The sequence below is a fragment of the Musa acuminata genome, chromosome BXJ2-8 (genome assembly GCF_036884655.1).
Source record: "Musa acuminata AAA Group cultivar baxijiao chromosome BXJ2-8, Cavendish_Baxijiao_AAA, whole genome shotgun sequence".
Taxonomy (NCBI): Eukaryota; Viridiplantae; Streptophyta; class Magnoliopsida; order Zingiberales; family Musaceae; genus Musa; species Musa acuminata.
In genome coordinates this window covers 53854180-53870494 of record NC_088345.1, presented here as the reverse complement: position 1 = coordinate 53870494, position 16315 = coordinate 53854180, and the positions used below count along the sequence as shown (strand labels likewise).

General features: G+C 38.2%; 1 protein-coding gene across 10 annotated transcripts in view; it reads right to left on the bottom strand.

Annotated features, from left to right (window-relative positions):
* The window catches only part of LOC103995576 (uncharacterized), a 60573-nt gene extending 44258 nt beyond the window's left edge, over nucleotides 1–16315 (bottom strand). For 8 of the 10 annotated variants that reach the window (XM_065123201.1, XM_065123203.1, XM_009416188.3 and 5 more), the window contains exons 1-11: nucleotides 16071–16315; nucleotides 14522–14599; nucleotides 13259–13371; nucleotides 13003–13096; nucleotides 10441–10484; nucleotides 10249–10317; nucleotides 7080–7153; nucleotides 2414–2621; nucleotides 2157–2222; nucleotides 1959–2038; nucleotides 193–342 (exon numbers count right to left, since the gene is read on the bottom strand). In XM_065123201.1, coding sequence (XP_064979273.1) covers nucleotides 193–342; nucleotides 1959–2038; nucleotides 2157–2222; nucleotides 2414–2621; nucleotides 7080–7153; nucleotides 10249–10317; nucleotides 10441–10484; nucleotides 13003–13096; nucleotides 13259–13371; nucleotides 14522–14599; nucleotides 16071–16167 — 1073 coding nt within the window. In that variant the 5' untranslated portion in view covers nucleotides 16168–16315. Of the gene's footprint in view, nucleotides 1–192; nucleotides 343–1958; nucleotides 2039–2133; nucleotides 2223–2413; nucleotides 2622–7079; nucleotides 7154–10248; nucleotides 10318–10440; nucleotides 10485–13002; nucleotides 13097–13258; nucleotides 13372–14521; nucleotides 14600–16070 lie in introns of those variants that run through there. The other 2 variants (XM_065123206.1, XM_065123207.1) reach the window with 2 other exon arrangements.

Sequence of the window (16315 nt, the reverse complement as noted above, 5' to 3'; positions counted from 1 at the left end):
CATTTTGGAATTAGCTAAAGAGGTGAAGATCATAAAATTTAGCTATGTAAATACATCTCTTAAATCCCATATGCTGGCAAAAGCTGGCTGTTTAGAAAAAATAGCTCAATGCAGAGTTAAATTACAGATGTCAAAGGAAAACAAGGTTTTTTTGTTGTAATAACATGTAAAAAATAAAGAGGGAAAACTCACATTCGTTTTCCAAGATTGCTCAAAGAAGTCTTTCTTAACTTTTGACGCACATCTGCTAGAACAGATTTCTGTGCATAATGCCATAGCATTCTTTGCCATCCTTCAACTTTCCTAGATAAAAAGCTTTGAGGGGGACGATACCGCCCATATCTGGAAAAAACATTTAAAAGCTGACACAAGTATAAGATGAAACAAAACAAAACATTTCATGAATAGCCGATGCCAACCACACTAAACAGGACATAGAGATAGTATTGCACTGACACGAAATGCTGTCCAGACCCTCGACAGCACATTAGCGACACAGAGCATTCAATGGAAATAAAAGCCTTGATACAATTATTTTTTGTTACATCATTTTAACAAATTTAAATATTTTCACATGCATGATTGCGTGCCAGAACTTTGGCAAACAATTATTTGCAGAGTTATCAAAGACCATAAACAGTGATGAAATAACCAGGAAAAGCATGATTCTGTAGGTCGCCAATCATAATGTTAGAAAAAAAGGTGTCATTATACTGGAAAAGTGATATCCTAATTCCTAAAAAAGCACAAGTTTCTTCTCACTACAAAATTTATGTGAAGAAGAGATTTTGCAGACTCTTAAGTCTTAATAAATGTATTTAATGCAACATTAACTAGTTTGACAAACCGAATGTCAGAGAGCAAGGGCTAGAAATCTTCAAACTGGTGCTACAGAGGAAGTCAGAAAACAAAAGAGCACAGATGTTGATGTATTAGTAACATGGAGAGAAGGTTAAGTATAGTCAATGTTAACTAGGTGCCAATAAATAGGGTGGTGTAACAGGTTATTTAGCTACAAATTAAGAGAATAGGATATCAGGGCCATAATACAGATATATTTAGATGGAAATATGCAGATGTCAAACAGTAGGGCATGGTTGATTAGCTAAGCTGAATTTCCAATTTTCAGCCACTAAATGTGCAACTTTAGTACTATACTACTATGACAAAAGAAATCTGAATAAGCACACAAGATGAAGGACACGTAAGTCCAAGGTTCATACAAAACATGATGACACATCCACTGACATGGCCTTAAAAAAATAACTAGTGATCTTCCACAACAAACTAAGAAGACTGTGAAGTTACAGATTCGCAGACACAAACATGGACAGGGTACAAACAAAAACATATAACAGTATGAGATGCTTCTCTATAACCAGGAATATGTAAGCAAAATGAACAGAATTTCTCAGGTTCAGCAGCAAAAGCATTATTAATATAAAGTGATCCAACCAAACTGATATAGTGTATCACCTCTACTGCACATTTCACCTAAGAGGAAGAGAAGAACCTCCCAAATGCTACCAACTAGAAGTTTCTAAAAATAACAAGGTAGTTATCATGTTCGAAAGTACAATGGTTATTGATGGGATAGAGAAAAAAAATAACACTAACCAGATAGGATCAGATGAAGCAAAATGCAAATAAAAGAAAAGATTGGTACTTAGGTATAAAAGATGTATATCAAGTTTTAGCATCTGTTTCCTTTAGTGTATAGCAAGCTCATTCAAGAAAATCTAATAAGTGGCGAAAAGGGGTTGACCCATAAACATTATAATTGTTAGTTGCAAGTAATTGACGATTGACAAGTCAAAGCTGTCATTTTTACATAATATACATTTAATGCAGTAAGTTAAAAAGTTCACAAACTACATGAGTTTTGCGGGACTATGAATGTCTCATTATCAACAAATATTATGAGAAGTCTAGTAAGTGTCCATGCAAATTGGACTTACTTCCGTCTGAGAGTGCAGATGGAAAAATAATCCCAGAGACTCATGACTTGTTGCAACTGAATCTCATTAAAAGAGAGATCCTATTGTAGAAACAATAAGAAAATTAAAGTTACTATGTCAATCCACATGGAGCCAACATAACTATTCAAAATAAAAACTAATCATGTTAGTTTGCCTTTGTATTGCATAGGAACAAACCAAGGTAGCTATCTCCACATTGATGTCATATTGAGGTGCACCATCAAGCTTTCCAGATTTGTTTACCTACACAGATATGAACATTGCAGTCAACATAAAGTACCCTAAAATAACAGCAAAAAAAGACATATGACAATTATGTATTGCAGATGGATAAGATACAGGATGAAGTTTATAAGAAACATAACGGTTATGCATGTAACTTTACATGCATATAAATATTAAGGCAGATAAAAGGATAAATCAGGATCACATACCAGCAGACAAACCATGAAGTCAAATGGGTCTACTATATATTCATATTTCTCGTCCTCTAACTTTGAATTAGAAAGCAACTGTACATTGGTACTATCATCAAGACAAAACAAACTTTGATTTTCTTCAACCAAGTTACAATAAAGACCAACTGTTGATATTTCAACAATCTTCCTCACTTGACCACCTCTATATTTCCCCATCGAGGATCTGAATCAAAATCACAATGAAGTGAAGGTGAGCAATAAAAGAAAGTCAATGACAAAACTGATTTCATAAAAGAAAAAGAAATTCTAGTATTTACTGAGAAGTTCAACCTGAAACATCAAGAAACACGAGACGAACACCATTGAAACACATATCAAAGTTCATTAAGCACAATTACAAAATAAGAGTAGTGTTTGCAACTGGGCTTTTGGAGTCGTACAAGATAAAAAGGAATGGATGAAATAAAACAAGATATAGATACATGGTTTTCAATACTAGTCAGACCAGAGCATATATTAATGATCTGACCAATCACCAATTTAGGAGAATATACATGTTAGTACCACTTGGTATACCATGTTTTTTTTATTAAATTATACAAAGCATAACTAGGCAGAGTACTGCTCAGAATCTTATAACTGTACCCAATCTGATATGTTACTGAAACTGCCATCATGCACAGTTTTAGACCAGCTGATAAATCTGTCAAATCTTTAAAAAACTAAAAAAGGATATGCTATGGCTTGGACACAGCAATAAGAAAGGAATTTTCTTGATATTGTGCTATTCCACAACATTTGGTACACTGATATGTATCTATCTGTTTCTGAAAAAAATGAAAATTCAGCCTAAATTAGACTGAAAAAAATAAAGGTTATTGGAAATCTAGAAGAGAAGGCGGTGGAGGAGGTAAGGAGGGGAGGAGAGGAGGAGGAGAGGCTGCAATGCAGGAGAGAAGGAAAGAAGGCAGCGGAGATGCAAAGGAGGAAGTGATATGGCAACAACGGAGATGGAGGAAAGGAGGCGATGGAGGAGGATGAGGAGAAGGAAAAGAAAGTATGATCGCTAGGTCTTGCAGTGATGGACACGGGCAGCCATGTACACAAGCAGTGAAGGATGTGGGTGATGGCAGACACGGATGCACGCGCAATGGAAAGCGCACTAGCAATTAAAAGCTGAGAGTTTTAATTTATTATTTTTAAAATTAAAAAATAAAAAGGTACAAGGCTTACTGCAAATTGCACATGAACCACCCGAAATTTAGCCAGTCAGTGTTCCAGTCAGCGATTAAACCAGCAAACACTGGTCCTACCATACTGATTCCTTGAGTTGGAAGTATATATCCAGCTATAGATCATGATATATACCAAGAAAATGCAACACCCAAACAAGAAGTTGTAATGTCCTAACTATTTAAAGTTTGCTATATTGATCTTTTTCCGTCATTGAATACCGTACAAACTGCAAAGCAATATAGACGTGCTCACATTATAGAATTGATGCAGCCAAACCCAACACTCGGAGAAGCATTAGCTTTGCACTCACATTCCATTCTTTTGCACTCTCCTCTATTCTGTTGCACTAAATTCTTAAAGCAAGAGTTAGTTAAATCAAGTTACTAACAAGTATTTTTTATTTGAAATTTCTAATAAAGTCATCTTAAGTCTTCCTCTAACTCTGCTTGAACCACCAATACTAATTGTCTCACCTCATGTAGCACTTATAGTTCTCCCTCTAACATGTCCATAGCATCTTACATTTTGGGTTGAAAAAAGACTATCATCAAATTCTCCTTATAGGTAAGAGAGTGTTATGGGTAAAATGACATGATTGACACCTAAGCTCCATGTGGGCGATGCGGTGGAGCCATATGGCCGACACGTTGACACCTCGATGCTGACACCTCAGCTCCACGTGGGCGACACAACGAAACCATGTGGCTGACACGCCAACCCCTCGAGGCCAACACCTCAACTCCACGTGGACGACATAGTGGAGCCACATGGCCGACATGCCAAACTCTTGAGGCTGACACCTCAACTCCACATGGACGATGCAATGGAGCAACGTGCCGACACACCAACCTCTCAAGGTTGACATCTCAGCTCCACGTGGGTGACACGACGAAGCCACGAGTCCAACACGCCAAACCCTCGGGGCCGACACCTCAACTCCATGTGGACAATGCAGTGGAACAACGTGCCGACACACCAACCTCTCGAGGTCGACACCTCAGCTTCACGTGGGCGACACGACGAAGCCACGTGGCCAGACCCATGCTTCGTAGGAGGCAACAAACCAATGACGAATGGCTTCCACATGGCGTGCCCACCTACAACCGCACTTCCATGCCTTGGGACAGTTGGCCATCCTCACTGCCCAATCCACACCACGTGTACGGAAGTTAATCAATTCCGTACAGTACAGATTAGAGGCAGTTACACCCGAGATCAGCACCCTTCCGAGCCACACATGTCCAGAAGTGACTCGATTCCGGACTCAGTGGGGATCAGAGACAGTTATGCTCGTGATCGGCATTCCACTCCTGCAAGAACGGTGCATCATCTATAGGTAATGGCCTGGAGCGCACACTATAAAAGGGGCTCGACAGGTATGTTACGCAAGAGTGTCAATAATCAATCTGACTTGTCTAACTTGCCTACTGACTTAAACATTGAAGGGGCATTGACATGAGTGTCTCAACACAGTTTTACAAGATTCAGACTCAACTGAGGAAGTTTGACTTGATACTGACTGGGAGAAGGGCCAGGTTGGATCCCAATCGACTTGCACTTCGGACAAACAAAAACTGACTTAACAGATAGCAATAGAATTTTAGGGGTTATATTGATAACAATGTTATTGATACTTCATAAGACTCCACAAAAGCTGGAGCCAATTCAGAGTTACATTTTGTAGCCAAAGAATCAGAAAATGCCTCTTTCTCCCAGTTTTGCAAATTGAGAGTTACATTTTATAGCCAAAATGCATCTTCACCATTCCATCTTGTATCTTTGTCATCATGTTATGTACATCTCTAACTTCGGATATTCACTCATGGCACAAGAACCATTGGAGGAATGGACCGACATAATTGCAGATTGCTGATGTTGTACCAACTCTAATATCAAACATCAAACAGTAAGCACCAAACAAGGTTACTCCACTTTGAGAAAAAGAAAGGCTTCCAAAGAAAGATAGAGATGACAAGGAAAGATACTATATTGCTACTTATAAAAAATTGTAGTCACAATCCAATGGCCAAGGCTCACAATCATTAGATATATATTATATGCTCCAAACCCTAATCTGTCATACAACTTACAACTTAATAGAATAAAATACCCCCAAGACATACCATGGTATTTGTCTACAGAACGTGTCCTCCAATACTCACTATTTGACCCGCAAGACCAGTGAGCTGAACCAAGTACCACAGGTGCAACACAAAGAGACCAAACGTGTCAAGCAGGGTGATGGTACATAGAAGCAGCTACCATGTACTAGGATCCTCTTCCCCATCACATCTCAAGACTAAGAAAAGGGCCATGACAAGTTGATACCCAAATAAGGGGAAAGCGCACACCCCATATTGACCAGTGGACTAATCCACAAAGGGACAAGTGTGGAGTCAAAAAATATTGAGAGAGAACTCCTACCCTTCCTTCAAATGAAAACATCCCTCTCCATTCCCTTCATTTACAATGCCAACAGCAACATGATGACTAACAAAAAAGTTCCTTTCTAATAATTTTCTCAAGTGTTACCAAGTTTTGTAGAGAATTAGACTACGCCCAAGTCAGCCTATCCCTTATTTTTAGTAAATTATATTTGCTGATTTGATCCAACAGAAAACTTTGTGGTTGATGTGAACGGTTGAGTTACAAAAGGGGTATAACCGATGCACAAGGTTTCCACCAAAGTGGGGTTTGGTAAGGGTCAATGTATGCAGCTTTAGTAATTTTAGATATTATTTCCATGATAAACACTCCTCTCTCATGTCATAAGGGAGCAACCTTGCTGTTGCACTAAGACTCGCCCACAAAGCAAACAAGAAAAAATTGATAGTACATAGAGAAATAGAACTCTTCGATGTGAAAGGCTGAGTTACATAGAGAAATAGAACTCTCTGAAACCTCAAACAAACAAGAACATACTGTTGCATGTCCTTCATCCATGACAGTACAAAAAGAGAAGTCAGAAAAGAACTGACAAAGTTCTATCTAAGCCACACCAGTGAATGAGTGCTCAGATTACATGAACCATGTAAAGAGTGTGATAACAGATAAAACCAACAACAATCCAAGAATCAGAATAAATTAGTGACTGACGATTGTGCTCTGCTGATCTGTGTGAGTGGCAGACAGATGCTGGCAGCATGCGGGTGTATAACAATAGACTCCATATATGAAGCCTGGAATATGCATGGACATATGTCAAACAACAGTCGATAAGGGTGACAGCCTGTGGCATTTACCACGCCTACCATGGCCAGCAGCTGTTTCTTGTGCATTTGGCAATCCTTGAAATTAAGTGGTCCTTACAGTTAAGTGGAAAATGATATCTAATAGAAAAAGCAGCTTTTAGGTAACAATTTCTCTAGAACCAACAAAATTATCAGTAACAAGACTATTGGAAAAAAAAATTCAGCAATTGATGACAACTAAATTAGAAAATTACCCAGTCAAATTCTGCTTCCGTGTGTCTGTCAATATTGTTAAACTGGAAAGTTTTAAACCAAATATAAATGTCTCCTGGAAAAATTCAATAAAAATTGAAATTAGTACAAAGACAATTGCAATGTTAATAAGGATCAAAAGAACTAGTGATAAAAAAGGTAGATATGGCAAGAAATGACACTTATCAAAGATACCAAAAGCCAAAAACACTTGTAAGTATACAAACATATTCTTTAGCAACAATATACCAAACAGGTTCAGCAATTTGCAAAATCATGGCTAGAAAATTATCGAACTTAAGAAAAGGATGGAACAGGATACTAAAAAAAGAATATCCATGGATTGTATCTTACGATCTTATTTAAAGTGTGGATGTTCCTCTGCAAGCTATCAACCTGAAAGCAGCAAAATTTCTCTAGGTTTAAACAACTCAAATGAATGAAAATGTTTCTTAAATTATTGCTTTGGAACCACAGAATACCAATTTTTGCCAGATACCACCAGAGTATACCGGCGATATCTTGTATTAGCTACCAAATACTCATACCAAGACCACTACTAAGAGCTCCTATCATTTTTTTAGGAGGAAAAATTCCTACAGTATAAAAAAAATGGCACCACGTCATGGAGATTATTGGTGTCTCCGTGTTTAGAACTTCTCATGGAAACTAAAGTGCCAAAGTCTACCATTGGTAAGTTTTTATGCTCCTATGGTATGTCAGCCAATAGATATTGCCCTTTTGTGGGGTTGGGTACCGACAATGCACATTTGATTGTGTACATACTAGCCAGTTCAGGACTAAGATACAGGACCTTGTGTTATTAATTTGACCATGGATCACTACTAACTTCTTGTGCTTTTTGTCCTGTTCTGGAAACTCAACTGTCATATGTATCAGGAACAAATCAAGCCACTAAATAGCTAGCTAAAGCTTCTCTTGTACATGGCTCATACTCAAGCACCCAGGTTGTACAAGAGCAAACTAATCATGAAACTAAGGGTCACCCCTCCAGTCTTACAAGAGGTGATCAAGGTTTGATGTCTTCTGTACCAGCATCATACCAGTCACTTGACAAAATGGTACATGCTGATCCATACCAGCATGTATCGAGTCAGTACATCGATACATATTGGATTTTGGTACATGCCTTTAAAAAGGTTGGAAATCAAAACAGAACCCTATTTCAGGGATTTTTTTCCCTCACCTTTTATAATTATATACAATCAAATTAGACAGCTTTACACTAAATTTAGACTATAAAACAATAAATGAGATGCAAAACGAAGATATATCTACTTAGGCCCACACCAATACATCTAGGACCAGCACAGGTCAAGTCCCCCTGATTGAATTCATTGCAATGAATGGCGTCAGTCGACGGCCAGTTGACCGGGTTGTGATAAAACTATATATTAATATGGTGCAACTGCAGGACCCATGCACGAAATTGCTCCTTCAGCATCTGATACAGTTAAACAACGAGTCACTGATGCAATAATATGAAAGCAGTTATCACCTTATCATCATTGACAACCCTTGTGGGAGGAAGCTCCTGCAGCAAGTATGCACATGGCTTGTACCAGTTTAGAGAATGTAGTGGAACGGAGAGGGAGTGAGAGAGCAAAAGCAGAGGGCAGATTTTGGGGATTTGGAGGCCTTTTTATAGGTTCCCAAAAGCCCTCCAGCAGTTACCTAACAACCAGTTGGTTAATCACACATTCAGGAAAGGTCATCGGCCAGTACACCTGATATTGCACCATGTATACCAGCTCGTGTACCATGCTCCATGTAGTGAGAAGTGAGAACCTGTTGGAGCGGTATAGCTGCCCTGTATGTCACGGTACAGGCAGTATTGTATACCTTGCATGATAACTATATTGTAACCTAAAATTCCAAATATCGCAAAAAGGAATCCCTTGGAATGTCCTTCAAGACAACAAAATATAGTATGTGAAGCATTTTAAAGGAGATACATCTCAAGGGTCACCTTTATGTACCAAAGCCATGTCAATCTAGGGATAGATAACACGACTAAGTGTAAAGTGTGGTATCTTGTCAACACATCAACATGCAGAATGTCAAGGATCGCCTTCACGTACTACAGCCACTTAAAATTGTGAATGGGCAAGTAACAATGAGCTGCATGCCCATTACCCACCGGTAACCAACCAATATAATTCATTACCATTCTTACACGATTGATGGTTGTATGAAAATCCATAATTCAACCATCATCATGGGAGTAAAGACGGTCTATATCATGGGAATTTTCTATACCAAGAATGTTAGTGTAATGGTGGTCTACCTGACTTACCTTAGATTGAGAATTTGAGACCCCATCCTATAAATTATTAGAATGTGCTAACTATCTTAGTTGGTAATGTCAGATTATTACACAACATAGGTATCAAATCCCACTTTCACTACTTATCATTTGTGGAAATTAAAAAAAAACAAAAGAGATTGTAGCTTATGCTCATTAACTAACACATCAAGCCATAAGGGCAGGAAGAAGAGGACAAGGATGAGAGAAGATGAGGAGAGGAGGCGACATGGAAGAAGAGGAGGGAATAAGGACGAGAAGGAAGAGACAAACAAGGAGGAGGGAGAGGAGGAGAGCACCACTAATGGGTGATGCAACTGATGACACGAAAACGGGCAGATGTGAACGGACAGAATGAGAAGGGCTCGCACAAGAGAGGGGGAGGGGTACTGTATTAGGGTTTTTACTTTTTAGATTAAAACAATAATAAAAAAGAAACATGCAGTAAGCCATGTACCACATGTGGGCCATCCAAAATTGGACAGTCCAAGTGTTGGTTCACGTCCGAACCAATAAATACCAGCCAGTACATACGAAACCAAGTGAAATTGCATTAGTTAGCTTGAAATTATTTGCTACCCAGTAAAGCCACATCAAACATTAAAAGGAAATGATATGGCAAGCAAAATTAGCATTTTTAGAGAAAAAAATAGCTATCCACAAAAGTTACTGATAAATGAGTTGCCAGGTTAGTAGAGGCTCACAGCTAATCAATATGATGACATACTAAAAGAACAAAGAACTAAAATAAAGGTTCATTTAATTTTGACTACAACATGAGAATTGGAAAACATAAAATAATGTCACACGCACCTAACATGCATAAAAAACATAAAATTTAGCACCTGATCTCTATGTGAATCAATGTAGACAATGTGGACATTCCTGATTGAAACTTGGATGTTGTCAAGAATCTGTAATAACATAGGCATGTTACAAAAAATCCAATTACTAGAATTTTTTTAACAAATTTAATTAATAAGAATGATGGAAGTATATCGAAAAGTATAAACAATCAGCTGGTTTAACATGTTCACCTTTGCAGAGATGTATGAAATAAATGATTGACCAGCCTGATCATCTGGAGGAAAAAAATTCAAATCGAAAGATTAACTTGCAAAAATCAAAAGAGCAGAGCAAATCAATTAAAGGACAATTTGCCAGCAAGAACTTAACATAATAAAACTGTAAAAGTTAACCATTGTTGTTATACCACCAGGACTAACTCATTAATATATTTACGAAAATATACAACTTTAACAATAGAGACTGTGTACATCTGTGCACAAAAGAAAGTAGTTTGAAGCACAGAATTCATGGTTGACAACAGGAACCACATCCACAATTGTGTCAACTAAATTTCAGTAGAAGAATATAATGATACACCATATTCATATTCAAATACAAAATTCAAAGACCTCATGTTATTAAAAGTTTATTTTAATCAACTAAATTTCAATAAATGCAAATCACTCTGTGTATTCCAACTCAAGTGCCAGTATATGTGTACAATGAATCATTTGGAAAGGTGGTGGTACAAGAAACACTGGAACAGTGCCAATCAAGGTCACTATTTTTCTGGCACATGAAGGGTCATGTAAAACAGTATAACCTGGCTCAGCCCTGTCACAATCAATGATTGTAATAATCCAAGCATTGTACATGATGCTTGTACCATGCTTAAAACCATGCATATCAGTGTCATTCAACAACAACAACTTAGCTATAAAGTCCCAACTTTTTTGGATTAGCTATATGAATCTTTTACCGTCATTTAGATTTATAAAGAGTCAGTCATATCTATGTTAGAGTATTTAAATCATTATTTATAGTTCCTACTAAAGTATTTTTAGTCTCCCTCTATCTCTTCTCGTACCACTTGTAACCATTTCGCCTCCCCTAACTACCACAATCTGTGGCATATCTGTGTCATTATGAGATATAAACTAAACGCCAGATGGTTCCGCTGTGTTGCTGCAAAATTAGATAAAACACTCAGCACCAAAAAGCTTTCCTCATGGATCATGTGTATAAGCTTTTGCCATAAATTATCATCAAGCCATGTCAGCATATTCCTAGACATAACAAGAAGAAAAACTCATAACCACAAGAGATTTGAATAGCCATATAGGAAAAAGGTACAGTGACCACAGCGGATTGAAAAGGAGCTTTGGTCGTGGGGAGAAGAATGAAGGGGATGATTTCTTATTAGAGTGGCCATAACTATAGTCAGATTGATCTTTTATTACTAGAAAGGTAGACAAAGTTGTGTAAGGATTGAAAAGTATAACTGATTGGACACCAGCACAAAACAGATCAATCCATGTCTACCATAACCAATGATTTAAATAGGCGCTCGGGCACTTGCCTAAGCACTCAAGCGAGGCGAGGCAAGGCCCGAGCGCCTCATGTGTAGACCAGGCGACGTGCTTCACTGACGCACCGCTTGGGCGCTCACCCGAACCCAAGCGCCGGGCACTTCGGGCGAGCGCCCAATTCAAATAAGGCAACCAAACAAGACTCTTTTAAGTCTGGTTCGGTTAAACTGTATATGCAATTTCTTACCCTCAAAAGCCAACCTTCACGCCCGCGTGGCCCCGAGCCAACCCTACCATTGCTTCCGCCTACGCTGCCGACGCTTTTTGTCGCTGCCTCCGCTGCAGACGAAGCGGACCGAGCCTTCCTTTGTTGCGGACGGACGGGTCTAATGGCCTAGCAAGAGCCCATAGCTTCCTTCCACCGCTGCTCCATGTGCAGTTCCTTCCACTGTCGAGGGAGAGGACCACGGGTTCCTCCGCCACCAGCGGACACAGCTTCCGTCGCCGCCACTGCTATCACAATTGTCTTAAACTAATCCTCCACCGTTGCTACTGCCAACTTCTCACTGTTGCCTTCTCACCACTATTGTTGTCACTTTGTACTATCGGTTTCCACTGTCGGTGGCCCTTTAATCCCCCTCTATTACTATTAACAATTCTTTTCTTCCCTTATAACTATTGTTAACAATATATTTTTAATTTAATGTCATATTTTTATTGAAATAATTATATTTATTAATTATATTATATTTATTTATTTTAATATTTCAAAGCGCCTCTCTTTAGTCAGGCAAGCGCCTAGAGCTTCGGGCGTTTGGAACGTTGGCGCCTAGTGCTTTTTAAATCACTGACCAAAACTTACCAAAAAATTTCATAGAAATGCAATTATCGAAATCATGCCAACTTTGTGACAAGTAAAATCTAGCACACTGAAAGTCCACCAATGTAATCTAAATTCAGAAGTGATATATTAAGACCATAAAGGTAAAAATTCACTAGATATACCTAAAACATTTCTTGGGTCTTTATATGATCATGCAAAAAATTCTATACTGTAAAAATACTCTTGCACATAGAACAACCACATATACAAGTTTCCTATCTGGTGCAGTACTGACAGGGCATATGCAATAATGAGAACAGCATGGACTTGGAGATCACAGCAAGAGTCAAAGCCTAAAGTGCTTAAACAACATATATGCAGACTAAGAGTGGAACAGCAATTTAGCAACAAGAGACAATAATATCATATCTATGAACCATAGCAACGCAATAACTCACCAGAGACTCGCCTTGACAGCTTTGCTAGTTCTATGGCATTAAGTTTTGCCATTTTCCCAGCCAATTCCCTTTTCTCCACCAAATCAGAACTCCACTGTAAAAGAACAAAATTGTCATGTTTATCATAACAACCAATAGGCATTATTTAGGCCGAAACTAATAGAAATTTTGAATGATGCATCAGATGCCAGGCAAACACACGTGAGGAAAAAGCTAACAAAAAAACTTATTTATATTATAAAAAATATAAGCATACCTCATTATCTTCACGTTGGCAAGCACATATGAATATGTTCTCCAAGACAACTATGATAGGGTCCCACCCAAGCTTTTTCCAAGGAATTTTAATGCTCAGTTTCCCAACCCTCCCTGTATAATAAATTTTAAGTGCCAAAGTGCCTATGAATACAAAATAAATTGATCTTGATACTACACAGTCAACATAAGAACTCAAAGTCAAGTGTAACAAATAAAAAGGCAAGGTTCAGCATCTCTTCAGTATCAGTCTAAGCTCAGCTGTTCAAGAACCAGTTTTGGGGGTTTTGAATTTCAGCGATATCAACCAAAAGAGAGAAAAGCACAAGAAAAAAGTTACAAACCAAAAAAATAATAATAATACAAGCTATAAGAATATTTGACAATGGAGTCTTGTTAATAACAGTATTTTCTAGGGTTATTGTAGAAGACAAAAATATTTAAACATCCTATAATAGAACTCATTGCAAACAATTTGATAAAACAGGCCACTTGTGTCCCAGAAGTAGCCACATAGATGATAATTGCATAAAGGTTGTTAAGCCATATTCATCAGTTAAACTGTTGTCACATCAGGGAGTGAAACAACTGTCCTGCATTTCAATTGTTGACCCCATATATCAGACAGGCCAAAGTTGATGGCATCTAACAAGCTCATAGATCACATGATCCTCAAACAATCTTCAATGACAAAGTGAGAGGGACAAAGAATTTTAGAAATCCTATTAATCAAGTTAGGCACTGTTGTCAGAATAATTAGCAAACTTTTTTTGGCAACATCAAATGCCAGCTAGATTGGGTGTGGCCAGCAGAACCATGACAGATATATCCGCAACTTGATTGCTGGATAAATTGTGGCTAGTAGAGACATACCAACAGAAAATATTTAAAACAAGCCTTTGATATCAAGTAGCAAGTAGGAACACTGATATAGAATTATAGAATGCAATCTGGTGATCCAGTATAAATCTATGAGCTTTAAAGTTTGAATAAAGATGTGACTTCATGCATATACAATAATTGGAAAGAAAATGCATAATGGATAAAGAAGACAAGCATAAGAGAATAGAAAGTTTACATTGGAAAGAAAATACATAATGCACAAAAAAGACAAGCATATGAGAATCTGAACCATTTATATCAAAGTGAGTGGATCTGAGTAGACCAGTTTTCAAAAACGAGAATCATGGCCAAGCATGGCACAGAAAAAACAAGAGCACTGATCCTGAGTGACTGAAAAAAAGAAAGAGCTAGAGGCAAGTACCATCTTTCAATGCAAACGGCAACTGCAAATAGTCAAAGGCTTCAAGTATTAACTCCACATTCTCCAATAATATTTCTTCTGAAAAAATTAATAAACAGTCAGAATTAATAAGGGCAACATAAAACCAATCTGCTATCTTAAGCAGAGACTTAAGAAATTCAGGCACAAACAGTATATGAAAGAAGTTACTGACTTACTGTTACATGTCTCATCTATAATAAAAGAGATTAACAATTTGTTTAAAGATAACAACAAAAAAATTATTCACATCTAAAATCTACAGGTCTCAAAGTCCATAATGCACATCATGCTATTTTCTGTCCAACAATGTACAACTGAGTTCCTTGTGCAAGCTAAGCTTCACAAAATCAAAATAAGCCAGCAAGATGATGCAAGGAGTATTGTATCAAGTGCAAAGCAAAATCTGGCCTTTGATTAACATCTAACATTCTGCATTTTGAGTCACATCATGCTGCATTATGTTACTATTCCTGCAAAGCATCTATGCAAATGCCACAATGTGTTTTAAGGCAAGATATAGAGCCATGCCTTTATGCACCATCCCATCAGAACTGGCATAGTATGTGACAAAGTACCATGCCATCAGAACTGGCACAAGTCAACCAACCATAAAATCCAAGTTAAGGTTCAAATTTTGACGAAACCAAGGTTTAAAAATTCAGACCAGTAAGGATACCTTTCTGCCCAAGATAGACTCATGAGTGAAACACTTTCTACCAATGAGAACAAAGAGTGAGAGAATACTACTGTTAATATGTATTCTAAAATCTTTGTTTCTTCCATCTACTGATTGATTGAGAATATATTAGCAGATGTTTTGGACACCGGGACATGATAATGCATCTTCAGTTACACGACACGGGACATTCACCTAATGCCATATTTATCTTCCATTGCCATCCTTGAAGATTAAGTCGATCCAGTTACTTTCAAAGCTATATCTGTCACGATTTTTTTTGGAAAGTCTAAGTACTGAACAACCCTCTTAATTTGAGGGCAATATTTTTTCTTTCTATATGTTTTAATCACCAAACAGCAGGATACCTGTTAGAGAAGCAAGACCCAGTGCAAAAACATAAGGGGTCTTCGGAGGGTCAGCCTTACAGCAATAAACAGAGAAGCTGTTTCAGCAACTCAAACCCGGTCAGCTAGGTACTGTGATGTCAAGGCTCGCCCTCAGTTAGATGTCAGTTTATACTTCACGAATCACAAATCTTCCTGAAATTCTGCAGCGACATCAATTTGACATAACACAATCTTATCATTAGTTTTCTCTACCGAGTTAGTTGCCAAGGGCCCTACGTTTTAACGTTATAAGTCGGTCTACAAGCCGACTAGGTGATCAACTAGATCAATTACCCCATCATCATGCAATAGCGGATGATATTAAACGTGTTTCAGATAAAGAAACAATTACTCGAACAAGAAACAATCTTCCTCACCGGGAAGCAAAGACTCAAGGGTTCTAGGAAGGGATCAAGGATCCAAAAATAAAAAATAAAGTAGGAGAAGTGGCGCCTAGGGTTACCGTTCCAGATGCCGATCTTAAGCTGGTCCTTCTGGATGCCCTTGACGAAGCGGCCGAGGTAGCCGGCGAGCACTTGGCTCACCACGCCCTCGAACATGGCGTAGAGAGACCTCCGGCCACCAGCTGCGGGGAAAGAGGAGGCGAAGGGCTATTCCGCGTTCGTCGAAACCCTTATTCCTTCTCTCGATACCATCCCCCGTTCGTCCGCACCGCCTCACTGCCGTCGCACTCCACCGTCCGAGAGA